General features: G+C 41.8%; 1 protein-coding gene across 1 annotated transcript; it reads right to left on the bottom strand.

Annotated features, from left to right (window-relative positions):
• Positions 1-1,108: 1,108 nt before the first annotated feature.
• LOC117668262 (vomeronasal type-2 receptor 26-like) lies at positions 1,109-14,198 on the bottom strand. The gene is made up of 6 exons (XM_034422027.3): positions 13,849-14,198; positions 12,815-13,106; positions 9,174-9,989; positions 8,002-8,229; positions 6,194-6,320; positions 1,109-3,995 (listed from the first exon to the last, which is right to left on the bottom strand). Exons 1-6 carry the CDS (start codon positions 14,067-14,069, stop codon positions 3,085-3,087), a joined length of 2,595 nt encoding a protein of 864 aa, XP_034277918.3. The 5' UTR covers positions 14,070-14,198; the 3' UTR covers positions 1,109-3,084.
• Positions 14,199-21,082: the final 6,884 nt, after the last annotated feature.

Here is a 21,082-nt window from a genome sequence, read left to right as displayed (position 1 = left end):
AAATTACTGCTACCAGTCCTCCCGAACTGGTGCAAACCAGTAGCAACCCACCACTGATCCATAACCTCCATACCAACAATAATCCATTGTTTCCACACCCCTAACTAATTCATAGTACAAATTTTCTAACAACACAAACAATGTAATCTTCATCTCATTGCCTGTTTTGAAGCCAGTTTGGGATGGATTTAAGTAATCTAATTTTTTCAAATTCCCTGAAGACATTGTACTATGTGACTCTACGCTTAAAAGGGGTACATTGAAAACAATGTTACACGATAATATGGAGACTTGGAGGGATTATTAAGTCGCATCGTTTAGTTGAAAGAAGACATTCCTGAGGAATTTGTTCGATCATTTTTTATATGATTATGTTTAAAGAAGAACCACTAAGAGCTGTTTCAGTTTTTGAAGGTGGAAGAGGTTGGGGATCAGGGGTGGGTTGTACTTACCTTTACTACTGGTTCGCAACAGGGCCGCGCGTTTTGATTTGCAAGTTTTTTTTGCTGGGAATCAGTGTTTACAGGTACTGTATGAGTGCAGTGGTTAGTATGCAGTATTGCAGGCTAATTATGCTGACTGATGACTGCCAGCAGTTCGGCAGTTCGATTTTCATGGGTTCAAGGTTGACTCAGCCTTCCATCCTTCCCAAGTCAGTAAAATGAGGACCCAAATTGTTGGGGGCAATGTGCTGATTCTCTCTTAGAGAGGGCTGTAAGCACTGTGAAGCAGTATATAAGTCTAAGTGCTATTGCTACTGGTTGTAACTCATGAGGAGCATAAAATAGGTCAGTCACATGACCAACCTGATTTTATCATTTTTATTGCCATTGTTAAGTGAACCCAATGGTTCCCTATGGACAGTGGTGGGATTCAAGTAATTTAACAACCGGTTCTCTGCCCTAATGATTTCTTCCAACAACCAGTTTGCCAAACTGCTCAGAAAGTTAACAACTGGTTCTCCCGAAGTGGTGCGAACCGGCTGAATCCCACCACTACTGCCTATGGATGTGATTTTGCTGGAAATTGGAAGACAGTTCTGGCAGTTTCATTTGGATGCTACAAATCAGGAATCTGGTAGACTTTTTCCAAATAGCACATTTTATTAAAAGGCATAAACTTTTGTGAGCTGCAGCTCACTTCATCAGATGCATAGATTGGCCAGACAAATAAGAGGATTTAAATTGGAACAAACAAGGGGAGGGGGGAGGAAGGGGAGATAAAGAGGGAAAGTTAGGTTAGTTATTTAGATGTAAATTACATGTGAGACAGATTACACCTACCTTATCAATTAGCAATTATCATGTATTAAAAAGCTTAGCAGTTCTTCTGATAATACGATCCTAAATAATTTTAACGCTCTATGGATTGTTGGAAGAAAGATTCATCTGGTTATAGTTCCAAGTGGGGAGAAGGAGAAACATGGAGGCTGATTGGAAAGATGATTTATTGGTGAACAGGACTACATGGGTTTGAGATCCTGGGCAGCTGACCACATGGAGTGAAGGGTGAGGATTATTTATACCCTCTCTTGGGCCTTGTCCTTGAGTTTCCTATTCCTGTGACAAGAGCATGTATTCTATTGGTTGCTGTAGAGGTCATAGCTATCTTTGTAGGTTATCTGAGTCCCAGGCTTGGTTGAAGCTTGCTGTGTGATGCAATGAAGGGCAATTCCTATTGTGGCTGAATGGCTTTACCTTGCCTTTGTTCAGAGCTAGACCTTGCTGCAGGCAGTAATGGATTACCAAATCTACATTTCTAAAACTGCCCCAGCTCAGTATCTGCTTGCCGGGGGGCGTGGAGGGGGAGCTGAGGCTCTGAGTTTCTGTCTCCAAGAGCATGTTTCTCAATTTTTCATCCAGAGAAATAGAATATTCTGCTTTTTAAATATTTCCTAAAATATTTCATTCTTCTAGGAGAGGTGGGTGCTAGCCAGTAGTGGGTTTCAATTTTCTTCCCTACCGGTTCGCTATTGGGAGCGTGCGGCGCTTCTGCGCATGCACAGAGCATTTTTGATGATGTCCGGGCAGGTGGGCGGAGCCTCCCACTGTCACCACTACCGGTTCACCCAAACCGGGGTGAACCGGTAGCAACCCACCCCTGGTGGTAGCTTTCTACTTCCCCCAGGCCTCTCTGCTACTCAAGGAAGCCTCTTTACTGGTACTTATAACAGAAAAACAGAATTGGAAGGGACCTTGGAAATCTTCTAGTCTAACCCACCCCTCGGCAGAACTTCTACACCACTTCAGACAAACAGCTGTCCAATCTCTTCTTAAAACCATCCAATGTTGGAGCATTCACAACTTCTGGAGGCAAGCCAGTGGTGAAATCTAAAATTTGTTACTACTGGTTCTGTGGGCGTGGCTTGGTAGTGGGGGGGGGTAATGTGACTGGGTGGGCACGGCCAATTTTTTTTTTTTTTTTACTTTTAAAACCATTTTTTCTACAACCTCTTCGGTGAAGAGGTTGTAAAAAAAATGCTTTCAAAAGGCTCTGATCATCCCAGCTGAGTTGCCTGATCGGCAGAGGCTTTTTTTCTTTTAAATGCCTCTGACGATCAGGCAACTCAGCTGGGATCGTCAGAGGCTTTTAAAAGCATTTTTTCGACAACCTCTTCAGAGGCTTTTAAAAGCATTTTTTCGACAACCTCTTCAGAGGCTTTTAAAAGCATTTTTTCGACAACCTCTTCAGAGGTTGTAGAAAAAATGCTTTTAAAAGCTTCTGACGATCCCAGCTGAGCTGCGTGATCATCAGAGGCTTTTTTTTTTACTTTTAAAAGCATTTTTTCAGCCAAAGAGGTTGTGGAAAAAATGCTTTTAAAAGTAAAAAAAAGCCTCTGATGATTGTGTGGCTCAGCTGGGCATGGCAGGGGGGGAAGGGGCAGGGATTTTTGCTACCGGTTCTCCGAACCACCCGCCTTCATCGCTACTGGATTGGGCGATCCGATCTGAACTGGGAGCATTTCACCCTTGAGGCAAGCCTTTCCACTGATTGTTCTAACTATCAGGAAATTTTTTCTTCATTCTATTTAAGGAGGAAATTGCATTGCTAGACCAGATTTTGACATATGCCTGCTACTAAGGATTACACTGCATGGCTCGTTTTTATCATGAGTTGCTCTTTTGTATTTAAACCGGGCCTCAGTACAATAATGTAGCATTTAGGAAGAAAGATACAGGCCAGCAACCCAGCACTGGAGGCCAAGATGGAGAAGATCTGCACGGCCACCGTGTATTTCCCTTTGGTGCTTAGGTAGGTGGGCACAAAGGACACCCAAACGCTGCAGAAGACCAGCATGCTGAAGGTGATCAACTTGGCTTCGTTGAACGTCCCAGGCAGCTTCCTAGCTAGGAAAGCCACCAAAAAGCAGATGGCAGCCAGGAAGCCCATGTAGCCAAGAGCGCCATAGAACATAGCAAGAGAGCCTTCATTACATTGCAGGATGATCTCTTCAGGTTGCGAGTTCATATCAGAGTCAGGAAAGGGGGGCGAAGAGCCCAGCCAGATCGTACAGAGAACAATTTGGACAATGGAGCAAGAAAGGACAATGGTGTTGCTCAAAGTCTTCCCCAGCCATCTCCTTACCCGGTTCCCTGGCTTTGTGGCCAGGAAAGCCAGCACCACCATGATTGTTTTGGCCAAGACAGAAGAGACAGCAATCGAGAAGATGATGCTAAAGGCTGTTTGTCGGAGAAGGCAGGTGGCTTTGTTTGGCTGGCCAATGAAGAGGAAGGAGGACAAGAAAGAAAGCAGAAGAGAGACGAGGAGGACGTAAGAGAGGTCCCGATTGTTGGCTTTGACAATGGGAGTTTCTAGGAATTTAATGAAAATTCCCAACACAAATCCTGTGACTAAGGACAAGAACAATGCAAAGGAAGCAAGGATGATCCCTAAATTTTCATCATAAGATAGATAAGATATAACCTTGGGTACACAGTGATCTTGAGCCTTGTTTGGATGCTGATAGTCCCCACACAGGATGCAAAGATCTGAATCTAAAGAGAAAAAAATATCATTTTCAGTGCTGCATGCTAGCCCGGTAAGATTTGCAATAAAATTTGCTTTGTCACAGCAGATGGCAGCATCTAGGTAACTTTAGTTCAGCTCAGAAAAGCTAACTAGGGTTGGTCCTGATTGTTCTTTGGATAGAAGATCATCAGGCCAGAATGGAAAATTCTGGAAAAAGGCAGATGCAAACTATTTTAGGAATCTACAGTGATACTTTGGTACTCATTGTTAATTGGTTCTGGACGCCATGATGAATATTAAAAACAACAGGTGCCAAACAAACTACATGATGTCAGTCCTGGAAACCACCTTTTATTTTGGATCTTCAGGGCTGCTACATTTAGTGCTGTGGGAAATTGGGAGGGGGGATTGTATGGAGCAGGGGTGATATATTTATTTATTTATTTATTTAATCTGTATACAGTCATAATAACATTCTTTTCTCTGAGAGTCAAGGACATCCTGCCCTGCACCTGGAGTGGTGTGACTGGGAGGCATCTCCAGTTGGGACGATGTATTTTGGACCATGTGGTGGACATGTGGGTGTTGGGCAGGGACTTGGACTTCTTTTGGGTAGGGAAAACCTGGAAGCTTTCAGATTCGTATTTTCCCCAGATGTGCCAATATGACATCTCTAATAAAATGGAACTTTGAGGAACTTGTAGCCTCGGAGTCTTCTTTTGTTGTGGGTGTTACTTGGAACCCTGACATGATTTACCACGTGATCCTTTGTTTCAGCTGATGAGGACTTCCTGTCTGTCCCTTTTCCTATGTCAGTGACCTTCCCAGCATGGCTGATTTCCTGTCTGTTTGTGGCTGTCCCCCTTTTCCTATCACAATGTGATGAGTACCAAACAAATGAGTACCAAGATAACATTTTTGCATCAAAATGCATCTAGTAGCAAATTTGATTTGATTAAAGCAATCAAGTACTGAGGTACCACTGTATTCAGAATACTATAGGTATACAGACTAAAGCCACCAACTTTGATAAGGAAGCTTTCCTTGTTATTTATCTTCACTTTTAACCTGTCAATTGATGCTACGAATTATTTAGTTGTATTCTTGGGGAAAAACACTCCAAGCTGGAGTACAGCATGGCAGAGAGTCAGTACCATCTGACTCAGGGGTGAAATGCTCCCGGTTCGGACCGGATTGCCCGATCTGGTAGCGATGGCGGCTGGTGGTTCGGAGAACCGGTAGCAAAAATCCCTGCGCTCCCCGCATGCCCAGCTGAGCCGCGCGATCATCAGAGGCTGTTTTTTTTTTACTTTTAAAAGTATTTTTTCTACAACCTCTTCAGCTGATAGCCTCTGATGATCGCACGGCTCAGCTGGGATCATCAGAGGCTTCTAAAAGCATTTTTTCTACAACCTCTTCCTCCGAAGAGGTTGTAGAAAAAAAAATGCCTTTAAAAGCCTCTGGTGATCCCAGCTGAGTTGTACTGATTGTCAGAGGCTTCTAAAAGCATTTTTTTCTGCAACCTCTTTGGCCGAAGAGGTTGTAGAAAAAATGCTATTAAAAGTAAAAAAAAAAAAAAGTTGGCCACGCCCAGCCAGTCACATTACCCCCCCCCCCGAAGCCATGCCCACAGAACTGGTAGTAACAAATTTTAGATTTCACCCCTGATCTGACTGGAATTGAACTTCTAAAAATGGTGTGCTTTTCTCCTTCACTAATGACATGAAACTATAAGTCCAAAAATCTGATACAGTACAACCTCTGGTCACGATCGCTTCTGACCATGACCAAATCGGATTCTGACCAAAAAATTCACAATTATTATTTTTTTTTGCAGCCAATTTCCCCTTCTGCACCAATTTTTTTGTAAGTGCCAAATCTCCAAAAGTAGGTTTGGATCATGACCAAATCAGTTTACAACCAAAGTTATGGAACGAATTATATTCGTGACCAGAGGTTCTACTGTACTGTCCTAAAAAACCCTCAACTTTTGAATTAAAAAAATGAGAAGTTTCTCCAGCAGCATTTCTCAACCTTGGTAACTTGAAGATGTGTGGACTTCAACTTCCAGAATTTTCTAGCCAGCATGCTGAGGAATAATGGGAGTTGAAGTCCACGCATCACAAAGGTTACCAAGGTTGAGTAACAGACTTATTTAGAGCCTGCCTAAGGGCATTCTTGCCCTTTCTCTCAAAGGAAGGGTTTGTATATCGGAGCTACCTACCTTCCTGAGTGGAAATGGTCCCTTCTGGGCAGGGGGCACAATCATAGCAGCAGATAGGCTGCCCCTTTCGAGCTGCCTTGGCGTAGCCAGTCCTACAGCTTTCGGTGCACCTGGAATAAGGTGTGATCTAATAACAGAGACAAGGTACATCCAGAAGAAAACATTACAGGGAATCGTGGTCTACAGAATGGAATTCTAGTTGGCAGCTCTTAGCATCTATCAGCCTTCTCAAAACTGGTGTTTTCCAGATGCAGGACTGTGACTCCTAGCCTTTCCAGTCAGCATGCCAATAACTGGGTTGGGAAGACCTGAGGTTGATATCTCACAATTCGCGTCAATAGGTGGTACAACAATGGCAACCTTGGATAATCTCCAAAGCTAAACTGGCTCAGACACTTTGTTGGGGGACCACCTGGACTTCTTCTGGAAGAAGGCAATGGCAAAGCCTTCTGTATGACATAGGTAGTCCTTGAGTTACAACCATTTATTTACTGGCCATCCCAAGTTACAATAGCAATAGCACTTAGGCTTATATACCGCTTCACAATGCTTTACAGCCCTCTGTAAGCGGTTTACACAGTCAGCCTATTGCCCCCAACAATCTAAATCCTCATTTTACCAACCTTGGAAGGATGAATGGCTGAGTCAACCTTGGGCCGGTGAGATTCGAACTGCCACACTGCTGGCAGCCAGTAGTCAGCAAAAGTAGCCTGCAGTACTGCATTCTAACCACTGCACCATCACAATGGCATTGAAAAAAGTGACGTACGACCATTTTCACACTTACAACCATTGCAGCATCTTAAGCAACTAAAGGCAAGTCTTTTCACTGATTAATTGTTCTCACTGTTAGGAAATTTCACCTTAGTTTTACATTGCTTCTCTCCTTGAATAGTTTCCATCCATTGCTTCTTGTCTTGCCTTCAGGTGCTTTGGAGAATAGCTTGACTCCCTCCTCTTTGTGGCAGCCTCTGAGATATTGGAACACTGCTATCATGTCTCCCCTACTCCTCCTTTTCATTAAACTAAAGGTAAAGGTAAAGGTTCCCCTCTCACATATGTGCCATGTCAGACTTCTCAAAATAAATGAATTTCCAAACTGCCAATCTTTAAGGAAATCTTTTCTTTAATTGGGCACAGCCACCGGATCATGACTCGATGCGGACAAGACTGACCTTTTGCCCCCCAATCCCTCCCTTTCCGATCCCCAAATCTCTGCTTCACATTGGCTATCTTCCAAGTCATTCTTCAGACTTCTTGTCTCATCATTTCCCAGGAATGTCCCCCCCCTCCTCATTTCCACGACAACCCGACTTCAAAGGGATTTAGTAGGCAAAAGTTCAGAGCTTATCGCTCTCTCTCCTCTGCTCTCTATGCCAGCGTTGAAGCGCTGACATGCCAGTCGTTCCTGACTCTAGGGGGCAGTGCTCATCTCTGTTTTAAAGCCGAAGAGCCAGTGCTGTCCGAAGACGTCTCTGTGGTCATGTGGCCAGCATGACTAAACACCAAAGACGAACGGAACGCTGTTACCTTCCCGCCAAAGGTGGTCCCTATTTTTCTACTTGCATTTTTTACGTGCTTTCGAATTGCTAGGCTGGCAGAAACTAGGACAAGTAACGGGAGCTCATCCAGTTACGTGGCACTAGGGATTCAAACCACTGAACTGCCACCTTTTCAATCGACAAGCTTAGCATCTTAGCCACTGAGCTACCGCGTCCCTTTTCATTAAACTAGACATACCCAATTTCAGCAAAAATTCTTTATATGTTTTAGCCTCCATTCTCCTAATCATCTTTGTTGCTCTCTACCTTATTAAACTGCAAGGGCCATAAAATAGCTTCAGGATGGATAGTGAACTTGAGTCCGGCCTCCGCTGCCTTCTCTATGCTCCCAATTTTCACTCTGCCGTTAGTCCGATTGGGAAATTGCACCCAGTTCATAATGTCAAAGTTGGCCGCCAATTCACCATCCTTGTCCGTGTAGAGCCCGCTTGAGGAATCATTTGAAAACTGGACCCCTCTTAAGAAATAGTGAAGCTGGAAAGGCGGAGAAGACAAGAGAAGAATCACTTCCTATTATGAAACAAAGGGAGAGGATTTTTGGAGATTTTGCGCAAACAAGCAAAGCCCCATCCGCGGGATGCAGACAGCACACAAAACCATGCGCCCTCTGCTCCGCAGAAAAACTTTTTCCCACGGAATCAGTCTCTGGTACCCAAAAGGTTGGGGGCCCTAAGCCACACACTTAGTATATTGTGTAATGATTTTTAACTGTTGTAATTTAGCCAGCTGTGTGAACATAGTTAAATTGTCAAAATGAAATAATGCCATTTTTCATGAAATTATGTAGAGGTAGCCAGTGGCGGGATTCAAATAATTTAACAACTGGTTCTCTGCCCTAATGATTTCTTCCAACAACCAGTTCACCAAACTGCTGAGAAAGTTAACAACTGGTTCTCCCAAAGTGGTGCGAACTGGCTGAATTCCACCACTGGAGATAGCCCAAAATTTAAGACCAATCACTCAGCAACTGAAAGTTATGATGGATTGCCCTGGGGGTACTTACGTCCTGAATTTGAAGATCCATAACTGCCCCCCTCATGGTCACATGACCATGTCAGATTCTTGCCAACTGGCCCACATTTTTAGTCATTTGCAGTTTTCCATGATAACATGTCTGCATTCAATTATGCTTTTGCCGAAAACCAGCATTTCCTTCCGGTTTTTGGCAAAAGTGTCCCATAACAAAAACAATGAACTTGCTTTAAGACTGCAACATTCACTTCACGATTGCTGCAAAAAAGATTGCAGAATCACAGGGGTGAACTGCTTTACGACCAACAGGAATTACAAGTGTAATTGGCAGGTTCCATTATGGTTGTAACTCGAGGACTTCCTGTACATTCTAGGAATGATAAGCAAGTCAGAAGAACTCTTTGTAAAGTGAGCTTCTTTGGAGGGAGACAAGTTGAGGAGAATACCTGCCATGGTTGCAACTTGGAAGCATCCTCCAACCTATTTTTACTTGACCCCGGGTTCCTCCTGGATCTGGACATAAGGGCAACCTGTAAACCCTGTACCACAATTTTAAGTGTGTTGTAAATGGTGTATCTGTCTTGGGACAGGACTCTTTCAAACTCCTGGGGAGGTAAGGTCTCCACATTCCCATTCTCTTTGCATCTTCTCCAGCCTTTCACTGACAGACCTAGCTTTGAGTAGGAACAAGAGAATGCTTCTTTCCAAAACTTTTCCAGGAAGAAGGAATGGGGCTTATAAGAGTCAAATGTTGCCCTTCTGCTTGACTTGTCTAAGGAGAAGGAACCTTGGATGTTCTGGAATAAAAAAGGCACATAAGCCAAGATCAACTTGATGTCCCATACAACTGTCGTGACCCAGACTTTTCCCACTGTTGAATCGAAGTTGCTGTTGAAGATTTGATGAAAGCGGATAATTGGACCAAAAGCAAAGTCTGTGTCTGCATAACATAAAAATATGTTGACTTGCTTCCACAGGGTGGTTGGTACACTTTGGAATGTCCTTGTGTAGGAAATCATTCGGGAATATTGTTTCGAGAAGGCAACACAAATGTCATTCCGAATCAGCATGGAGGTCAATGTCCTAGTGAACCTTTCCCCATTGGTACTATCAGGAGCAAACAGGCCAATCCATGTCCATCCAAAATGCAGGAGCAGTTGGACAATCCCTTCGTACTGGGTTTCTTCTTTTGGAACCATGCGGTAAAAAAAGGGGAATTGAGTTTTGTCACTATGAAGAGAAGGAGCCAGTCCATAACTAACCTAAAGCCCAAAAGAAGGCAAAAAAATAAATTACAATTGGGACAAAGATCCAAATTTGATGAGTTCATATAAAAAAAAGTATTGTTTACCATTGCTCTCCATTTGTTTTTATTTCAAACTGTAACTTCTATTATAGTGTAGCAATTTAATTAATTAAATAATTATTCCCTTTACTCCCTTTTTATGCAATCCCTTAATTCAGGGTAGAATCAGGGCGACTAGATGGATGCCCTTCCGGATGCCTATGTGGCGTTCACAGCAGATATTTTTTCTTTGCGCCCTGATAGAGAAACGTCTGTCGCTGCCTAGGATTGAATTCTCAACCTTCTGAGTGGGAGGTGAGTGTCTTCACCACTAGGCCACCATGCTGCTTGTTTATTATTTATTTAATTAGTTTAATTAGTTAAATTTATTTGCCGCCTATCTTGCCGTAGGGCTACTCCAGCGGCTTTCAATAATAAAAAGGAAGAAAAATGGAAAAGCATGTAAATAGAACAGAAGTAAAATAATAGAACACTAACGTAAACAATGACAAAGGAACACAATGAAAATCACCATCTTTTTGGCCTGGATACGTGGAAGAGGGGAGTCAGCATTGACTCCTGGCCAATACCCTTCAGCTTTTTTCACGGTTTTTTTTTTTTTTTTGGAAATGGTTTCTTCTTCCTAGAAACAAGTGATCAAGACTGGCCAAAGTCATTTAACTGGATTTGTGCCATTTTCTACCAATCTGTGTGATGTCTTTAACCACTGCACCAAATTGTCTTTCTACCTCCAACTACCCTGTTTCCCCCAAATTAAGACATCTCCTTAATTAATAAGCCCAATTGGGCTTTTGAGCACACAGCAATAAGGCCAAGTGCTTATTTCAGGGTTCAAAAAAATATAAGACAGGGTCTTATTTTCAGGGAAACACGGTAGGGGTGGGTAACTGCTTGGAATTCATATTGTTTTGGGAAAAAGAGAGCCTTGGGACAGTCATTTTCTGTCCCATTAGACCTACGGTAGGAATGAAGCAATGGCAAACTACTTCTGAAAAACCTGCCAAGATTCTCTGAGAATCAGACATGATTGTACAGAAGACCATATATATGTATATGTATATATATATATATATATATATATATATATATATATATATATATATATATATAAATATATGTATATATGTATATATGTATATATGTATATATGTATATATGTATATATGTATATATGTATATATGTATATATGTATATATATATCAATTTTCTTACTTCTTCGTAGGGTTTATGTGTGTTTTTCTTCTAGCCAGGTTTTCCCTACGTAGCCAAGGTTTTTTTGTAGCTCCAGCTCAGTAGAATCTCATCTACTCGGTTCTGGGCTTTTTTCTTTTCTAACACCTAGCAAGCTCTTACGAAGAAGTAAGAAAATTGATACTATGCCTTTACAGGGAGGATATGGGTGTGGCCTACTGATGACAGCTAACGAGCTAGAAATGGATCTATTTAGGTCTCCCACCTAGCAGTGAGAGCTTGCTAGGTGTTAGAAAAGAAAAAAGCCCAGAACCGAGTAGATGAGATTCTACTGAGCTGGAGCTACAAAAAAACCTTGGCTATGTAGGGAAAACCTGGCTATTTATTTATTTATTTATTTATTTATTTATTAGATTTCTATACCGCCCTACTCCCGAAGGACTCAGGGCGGTGCACAGCCAAACAATAAAAGAAGAAGAAAGAACATATATATATATATATATATATATATATATATAGAGAGAGAGAGAGAGAGAGAGAGAGAGAGAGAGAGAGAGAGAGAGAGAGAGAGAGAGAGAGAGAGAGATATAGATATATAGATATATAGATATATAGATATATAGATATAGATATAGATATAGATATAGATATATCTATCTATCTATCTATCTATCTATCTATCTATCTATCTATCTATATATATATATATATATATATCTCTTTTGGAAATCATGTTTTAGGGAGGCAAAAAATGAGAGTGAGCATATCAAGGTTTTCTCATTTGATCGTTATATTAAAGGAGGGTGTTGTGTTTATTTCTTTGAATAAATAAATAAATAAATAATAACTTTATTGTCATTGTACGTGTATACACAGTATACCCATACAACGAAATTCACTTAACAGTCTAAGACCACGTCCAACACACATAACAATGCCCAAACACACTCCCACCCACCACAATTTTCCACCCCTAAACCACCCAAACATCCACACAACAGACCAAGTAATACTTGAAAAACAGTTCTAAGTTTATTGTGAGCATACACCAGTCTTTTTCCCCCCCCTAGCCTGGAGAAATCACAAAATCAAACCTACACAATTGGTTGTTGTTCTCTTGTATGGTGTTTTGAATAGTATTTGTCAGGTCTGCCATTGTAAATACTTCAGCCTGCTTCGCTTCACTGGCATCCTGCCATAAAATGCAGGAGGGGTGGAGGAAGGGAATGTTAGGAGGGAGGGATGACAGGATGACAGGAATCAGAGGTGCCATTCTGGAACAGACCAGCGTATCCAAGGACATGAGCATGAGAATAGAATTGAAACGACACCAAAGAGGTGCTAAATCTCAAAGTTGTTAGCAAAACACAAAATTGAAATACTATTGGACACTCATGAACTGGTCAAGGGGTGAGGGTCTGGAAAATGGAGAAAAGGCAGGTTTTGAACAGGGATATTCAAATTCAGCTTTCTTATGCTGTAACCACTAGGCTTTAGTAAAAGTATACCTTTCTCTAAAAATGGAGTCGAGGGTCTTTCTTTCCTAAATGCCCAAGCTGGGACAAGCCTGACAGTATTTCAATTTCTACCTGTGGGATTTTGTAGATGCCCAGAAGAGTGGCAATTTGATTGGAGATTTCAGAGTCAGCCCGTTCCAAAACAGCAAGCAGAGGATTTGGTTTCCCGCAGCTGAAGTTGGGGATACTGCTTATCCCACCAGCCAGCAGATCTATCACAGCGTCAGAAGTGATTCTTTTATCAGAGTAGTTCTCATAGAGATTGTAGCCCAAGGTGATGTTTGGTGAGAACCCAGAATTCTGACTGATCTTCTGAATGGCAAACCAGAAGGACAGCACATGCCAAAATCTCATTTGTGACTCACTGCCAAAAATATAGATATATTAAAATAGGTAGATGTTCAGATTATAAGTCCAGTCCTAGTAAATTTTAGAGCTTTCTCAATGCTCGACAGCAATGTTTCTCAACCTTGAAGGATAGGATCTCTGGAGAAAATCTATCTAAGTGGTTGTTAAGAATCAAGACTGACTTGACAGCACATCCATCAATCAAATGAATTGATTCCTTAAAGCAACAGTATTTAGTTTTCAGGCTTCCTCAGGAACAGATCTGAAAAAAGATCAGTTTCCCTTAATAAAAGAAGTCGTCACAGGGACTTTTGTAGGGGAAGAATAATTTTTAGCAGCTAAAATAATAATTGCCCAACACTGGAAAATTCTAGCTGACATAGCAATTGAGATGTGGATTAACAAGGCCTCTTCAATTGCTACATTAGAAAGAAAATACAGACAAAATTAAAATAATGAGACATCAGAGGCAGGAACCACAAATTTATCACAGTTAAGTGATAGTTACCACCCATTTGTGGTAAGATGGGTGGACAATAAATGTTATAAATAAATAAAATAAAAATTTGGGTATTGGGTGAAATCGGGGAGGGGGGAGTCCGCAGGAGGAAAAATATACTTTCCTTAATGAAGGAAGTAAATCTGAGAATTTCCCTCCACTAAAGCTCAAATTTCCCTCCTCCCCAGCAAAGATTTTCTTGCGCAGTTACACAAAAGCAGTTTTTCTTGGTGCAACCATTCCACAGGCTGAACATTACCTATAAAGCTTCAACTGAGGAGGCTTGGAGAAAACAAACGGCTCAAAGAAACCAATTTTTGGAGAGACGATGCCGCTTATGATGTAGCTTCCAGGTCTATGGTAATTCACAGCCTTGTGTCCATCTTGGATTAGATTCAATGGGCATTTTGCCCTCAGGGCTCTGTAGGATGCTGTGGGCAGCAGCCAAAGCAAGAAGAAGAGAAAGGAGAGAAGGACCATTGTGGCATAAAATCACATCCTTTCCCACCGTTGTCACTGTCTTGTCTTCACTGCCCACAAGAAGGAAGATATTTCAAGAATAAAGAACATGTTTGGATTGTGGCTTTTTTTTTGGAGTATAAAGTCACAGCAAGGTAGCAATGCTTAGCTGATCTTGATTGATCCTGAAGAAGCCAAATGTTTGACTTAGTCAATGGAACAGGCTGTCATGTGAAGGCAAGTTTGAAGGGCTGCGTTAAAGGAAAACACAGAATTCAATCTCATGGCAGCTTTAACTTAAGTGGCTGAAGTTCGCACCGCTGGGATATAACTCTGTTCCGGCAATATTTCTAATTAATTTCCTCTGTAGCGAAAAAAAGCTTGTCATACATGAATTCTTGATATATTATGAATTAATAAAATGATCAACCAATTCTCATTCTGCCTTCCATTTGCAAAGAATTTTGAAGTTGCTTGGAAATGAAGTAAACATGGAACTAAATTAAATAAATCCAATTAAATAAATAATAAATCAGCAGATCAAAATGCTTGTTCCCAGCAATCTCCCTCTGGATTATTTCTACAGAAAATTTACCATAAGGTTCTTGTCCTGTTTGGCTCAGACATGGAAAATATTTTCAATCCCTGATAATTTTGCATTTTGCTCTTATCTCTTTTTCTTTTTGGCAGTGGAAGCTGAAGGCTCTGGGGAAGAAGAACAGCTGAAGACAAAGGAGGGAGCCAAAGGTTTTCCTACTAGAGAAGATGGGAACTTTAAATTGGGTGGACTTGAACTGCTATAATTCCAGTTTATTATTTATCATATGCAGGGGTGAAATCCAGCAGGTTCTGACAGGTTCTGGAGAACCGGTAATGGAAATTTTGAGCAGTTTGGAGAACCGGTAGCGGAAATTTTGAGTAGTTCGGAGAACCGGCAAATATCACCTCTGGCTGGCCCCAGAGTGGGGAAGGAATGGAGATTTTGCAATATCCTTCCCCCTGAAGTGGGGAGGGAATGGAGATTTTGCAGTATCCTTCTCCTGCCATGCCCACCAAGCCATGCCCACAGAACTGATAGTAAAAAAATTTGGATTTCACCACTGATCATATGGCACGTTTGCATCACCTTCTGATATAACACAAGAGATAAAAACACAAAATATAAAATATAAAACATTATAAACTTATGTTTTGCCTTGAAGACAAAACATCAGAAGCCTCGAAGAGATGGCAACCAGTTAATCCTTGCAATATCCTGGCTAGATCAAAGTCAAAGCTGACTTTGTATAAATATAAAAAAGGATGAAGGCTATTGCTGAGCACATTGTAAGCCGCCCTGAGTCTCCGGAGAAGGGCGGCATATAAATCAAATTTAAAAAAAAAAAAAAAACTTCACATCATACTAAATAGAATTCCAGTACTGGCAGGGGAATTCTGGGAGTTAAAGCCCACCCATGTTAAAGTTGCCAAGGTTAAGTTGCCAAGACACTCTATTGTACTGGAGACAAAGACTGGACTCCAAAATAATATGCACAATATGGATTTTGTAGTACTAGTCTCAAAGTAGCCTGTAATCTGACCCAGGAAGTTAAAGATAATTTGCTAAAGCTTGAACTGACATGCGAAACTCTGCTGAACACTATACCAAGGAGCAAGCAACCCCACCAGCCCAACCCACACAACCTTGAAAAGCAGCACAAGGTTTCAGTCCAACTTGAAATGTTAAATGGAGAGCAAGCTTACTTCACACATTCATACAGATGAACCCCCCTGCTTTAAACTCTTCTCACAAATTCCCAGGGATTGGGAGGAAATGTAGGCTTCTGCCAACGTTTTCAAGGCAACTTCAAGATATTCCCTTGTGCTCCAATCTGGTATTTTTAAACGGCTGGAAACCCAAGGCCATTCTGGAAAGGAGGCTAAACAAACAACTTGCAACACAACAGCCCTTGGGTTTTCGGCAAGAATAAGAAAATGGTCCGATCATGATAATTATAGGGGAAAGAAACATCATTCTTTTCCCAACTTGAAGGTCGCATGGTTGGATGCACAGGTGCACCGTTGGAGAAAAACATGTTTGTGTAAATGCTCAAAGACTCATCGGTGCAAAGAAAAAAGAGAGAGAGAGACAGAACAAGTCATAATACTGTGATGGCGAACCTATGGCATGCATGCCACAGGTGGCACACGGAGCCATATTGGTGGGCACACGAGCGTTGCCTTAGCTCAGCTCCAGCATGCATGTGTGTGCTGGTCAGCTGATTTTCGGGCCTTCTGGGCCCAGCAGAAGTTGGCAAATAGGCTGTTTCCGGTCTCCAGGGGGAGTGGGGGGAAGGCTGTTTTCGCCATCCCCAAGCTCCTAGAAAGCCTCTGGAGCCTGGGAAGGGTGAAAAACGGGCCTACTGGGTCAACCGTGCCATCACATGCCAAAAGCAGGAGGAGCATGGGGGGGGGGTCACACATGCATGCAAGGGGTGGGAGGGCGCATGGAATTATGGGTGTGGGCCCGCATGTGCGCGACCACCCCGCACTCCCCCTGCTTTTGGCACGCGATGGCAAAAAGGTTAGCCATCACTGTCATCATACTTCAAACATGCATAGGGATATGCACACACATTTTGTTCACCTCCTTATGAAAAAGGAATAGAATAGAATAGAATAACAGAGTTGGAAGGGACCTTGGAGGTCTTCTAGCCCAACCCCCTGCTTAGGCAGGAAACCCTACACCAGTTCAGACAAATGGTTATCCAACCTCTTCTTTAAAACTTCCAGTGCTGGAGCATTCACAATTTCTGGAGGCAAGTTGTTCCACTGATTAATTGTTCTAAAGGTCAGGAAATTTCTCCTTAGTTCTAAGTGGCTTCTCTCCTTGATTAGTTTCCATCCATTGCTTCTAGTCCTACCCTCAGGTGCTTTGGAGATCTTCTTCTTTGTGGCAACCCCTGAGATATTGAAATACTGCTATCATGTCTCCCCTAGTCCTTCTTTTCATTAAACTAGACATACCCAGTTCCTGCAAAGGAGAACCCCAAGTCCCATGTTACATTCCTTTTTATAGTTAACACAACCAAGAAAATGCAAGAGGGAAGTTGATTGGACAGGATAAAAGTAAGCTCTCCTTTGCATAGAAAATCAGTTACACGTAGTCAAATATGTTACCTATTTGCATCCCATCATATCACACATGTTCATTAAAATGAGATCTGACGTCAGACGGGGCGTAAATTGTAACGGGGGGGGGAAGGTTGTTTGGAGTTCACAGAAGAGATAAACCAGACCCCCAATTTGTACGAACAACCTTTTTTCTTATCTGACTGGAGCTAGTCTCCAGCCTCTTTATCAGTTTAGGAATGTTAAAAGCTAATAAACCTGAAAGGTCATTTTAAAAGAGAGAAAATAAATAAAATTAAACTATGTTAGTTAGCAAGTTACAAAATCGATGCCATGTGCCCCTCATCCCCCAAGTGAGGCCTGAAGCCCCCCCCATTTGAGGGGACACTGGGACCCCCCTACACCCCCCCCCCACAAGAAGCCAGAACGAAGCTCCTGAGAGAAAAAAAAACATACAGTTCCTGAAAGGAATCAAGTATGTGGGTGGGAAAAACAGTTGAGATGAGGAACATTCTGGAACAAGTTACCTCAGAAAGTGCTCAACAGCCAAGAAGCGAGGTTGTTCTTCTGAGAGAGGGGAAATGGCGGCCTTCAAAAAGGAGAAGAAGGAAAGAGGAGAGATGGCAACTAAATGAAGCTAATTTAATCAAGAAATAATTTTTTAAAAAAAGGAATATCCCTCTTGGGAATGCTTCATATAATTCTTAGGCTCTTTGTAGTATGTGAAGTGGACAAAGAGGAAGCTAAACTAGCCAGGCACAAAGACCAGCCTGAATGCCCTGGATCTTAAAAAAGAGCTGAAGAGGAGAAGTCCTGAGGAGAGATGGACATTCAAAGCAACCCAAAAGGGCAGAAATGTCAATGGGATGCCATCCAACAGCTGAAGATGATTGTTAATTGCTATCCTGAGACTTAATCTCTCTCTCTCTCTATATATATATATATATAAAATTAATTTCTACCAGAGAGACTGACCGGTTCATAAGGCAGCCATCTCTAAATCCTTTTCTCTCTCTCCCTTTTGAACCTTAATTTCTCCAACCTGACTCTTATTATTTTTTTTTTTACTCATAGTAAAGTTTCCTCAGAGTACTCTACCAAAACCATTGGCCTTAACTATTTATATAAGGATTTTGTTGTCATCAGTCAAGCAAACGCTTTCAAATATCGGGCTACCTTCGCTGCCAGCATTATATGTGGCTACTTTATTTCATATGTCCTGCTCCTTTTGAAATCATCTTTCTCTTCTGTGTGGTTGAATTTTGCTGTTTGGGTCATACGTGCCATTTTTGCTCTGCTACAGTGTTTTATTTTTAAACAAACACCCCCCTCCCCTTTTTCTCATAGGACATTTTAGCTCTGCTTAGTGCTTCAATAGGGACACTTGCAAACAGGACAGCGGCAGGCTAGAATTGAAAGAAAATTCCTGATGGGACCAAAAAGCAGCTCTGTCATCACCAGGAAACTGGTTTTTGCCCCATGTTGCCTGACCCAAAACTCTGGAGACAAGATGACCAGGAACTACTCCAAGATCACTAGGACCATTATCTGAGCTCTTGTGCTCCTTTCTGATGGTAAAACTAGTGGATTTTTTTTTTTTTTGATGCATCCCTGTGAATGCAAATACACTTGGGGTTCCCCTTCCTCCTGAGGAAAGATCCGGATGGGGAAATAGAGCTCTGTGACTGAAAATGGAGGAAACCAAGGTCTCTTCTATTGTTACAACCTCCACTTAAACTGGGCAAGGTGGTTATGGAAACAGAACCCCCCTGAGGGGATCCTTCCAGGATCTGAGTATCTCACTTGCTGCCTTTGCTCCTATATCTGGCTCAGTAGGAAACTTTGGCCAGGGCCACCACTTGGTCTCTGCTGCCTCACCCAGTTCGCCATCTTTGTGTTGTCCCCAATTTGGGTCTGAGCCTGGTGCCGAAGCCAATGATGGATGCCAGACACGAGGTGCAGGTTTTCTGATTGCTTTTTATTGGAGTGCTCCAAGGAAAAGGGCTCCTGGCCAAAATGCCAAGAACCAAGAACAAAGGATTAAGTAAGCTTTATACTTTTTCACTAAAAGAGAAGGCGGGACAAGGCGAGATAATAAGAAATATCATCTAATAAATATTTTAGTAATAATTCTACAATTTGTTCTATTGGTCTCTAGCTGTCCCTATTCCTAAGCCTTGACTAATGAATGCCTCAGGAGTTATCTAATACACATTTTATTGGCTGCAGGCCATCTCTATTCCTCATTTTTAGCTGAGGCCTGCAAGTTGTCTAACTCTTGTTACTTTTATCAGCTTTCTAACTACCCAGAATTATTACAAGATTTATACATGCATATTTCCTGTAGATAAGCATTCTTTGTTCTTGCCAAACACACTCCACAATTACAGGCTTCCTGGTTTACTTTCAAGTGTGTGTCATGACCTGGCTTTATTTTAGCATACAGCCCATCATTTGGGAGCTGGACAGTCAGGAAGAGCTCCAAGATCACCAGGTCCACCTGAGCTTTGATGCTCCTTTTGATCTTCAACCACTGATGGCAAAGCTCCCGACAGTCAGAACAGCAACTGCTTTGCCTGCTCCCACTCCTGCTGGTCTTTACGGTCCCTTTTCACACTGAATGTCATTGTACTTTGAAAAAGTATAAATTATTTTTCTCTGCAATGCAGCGATCATCCATAAATGGACAATTTCATGAAGATGTATATCTCATGAGGGCATTGACTCATCTTTCGGTAAGTTATTTTATTCTCCATATCTACTGAGTTAGGTTGTTGAAAAAGAAACCAATTTTCCGGCAACTGTCATCTGAAGTAAAGACACAACCATCTTGTTCAATAACCTTTTCCTTTTTGGATAATTTAATAAAATCCTTTTTGGTGTGGTATGAGAAAAATCTAGTTAACTGAATCTAAATATGGAGTCGGCTGAATAGAATCAAGACATACCATGCCAGAACTGAGGCAAAATTTTAAGTGTGGAAGGGCAGAGAGCTTGTAGGACATCACAATAAACAATATCACATATAGTACAAGAATGTTCCCTTAGGAAATTTCAAGGCATCTGGGAAGATCTCATTGCAGCCACACCAGAAGCACTTGCATCGTTAGCTTTCTTAGATATCGAATTATAATATCCATCCTATTGCAATTCTATGGCACCATGTTATAGTGACTTTATAATGGTTTTATCTTAATATTTTGTCTCATATATTGTATCAGTTTATATGTGTGTGTATAAGGTTTTTTTTTTTATTAGTATTGTATGTCAAGTGATTGCATGACCTCTGTAGGTACCATACACCAGAGGCCCCCAATTTTTTGGGCACCAGGGACTGGTTCTGTGGAGAGAGATTTTTCCGTGGACAAGAGGGGGCATGGTTTCGTGTGTTGCCTGGAGTTTTGTTTGCTTGTGCGGACTGGTTATTGGCATGTGGATCAGTGCCGGTCCATGGACCGGGGGTTGGGGACCCCTGCCATACGCTAAATAAAAAAAAACACCCTGAATGTGATCACCTCTTCAGATAGGATCCAACTTCCTTCTCTTTCCCCCGGTAAGTAAGACAACATCCTACCTGTCAATGACTACTTCAGCTTCAACCGCAATAATACACGGGCAAACAATAGATACAAATTCAAGGTAAACCGCTCCAAACTCGATTGCAGAAAATATGACTTCAGCAACGGAGTGGTCAATGCCTGAAATGCACTACCTGACTGTTGTTACATCCTCAAACCTCCAAAATTTTAACCTTAAACTGTATATCATCGACTTCACCCCATTCCTAAGAGGTCTGTAGGGGTGTGCGTAAGCGCACCAGCGTGCCTACCGTCCCTGTCCTACTGTCCCCATTTATTCGTACTCATTTCCTGTGTTCATGTCCATGTTTATACTTATATCTGTTTTCTCATACATATAAATAA

This window comes from Pantherophis guttatus, chromosome 2, assembly GCF_059756535.1.
Source record: "Pantherophis guttatus breed Tessera chromosome 2, ASM5975653v1, whole genome shotgun sequence".
In the NCBI taxonomy this organism is placed as follows: domain Eukaryota; kingdom Metazoa; phylum Chordata; class Lepidosauria; order Squamata; family Colubridae; genus Pantherophis; species Pantherophis guttatus.
The sequence above is the reverse complement of the archived record's forward strand: the minus strand, read 5'-3'. Positions and strand labels throughout refer to the sequence as shown.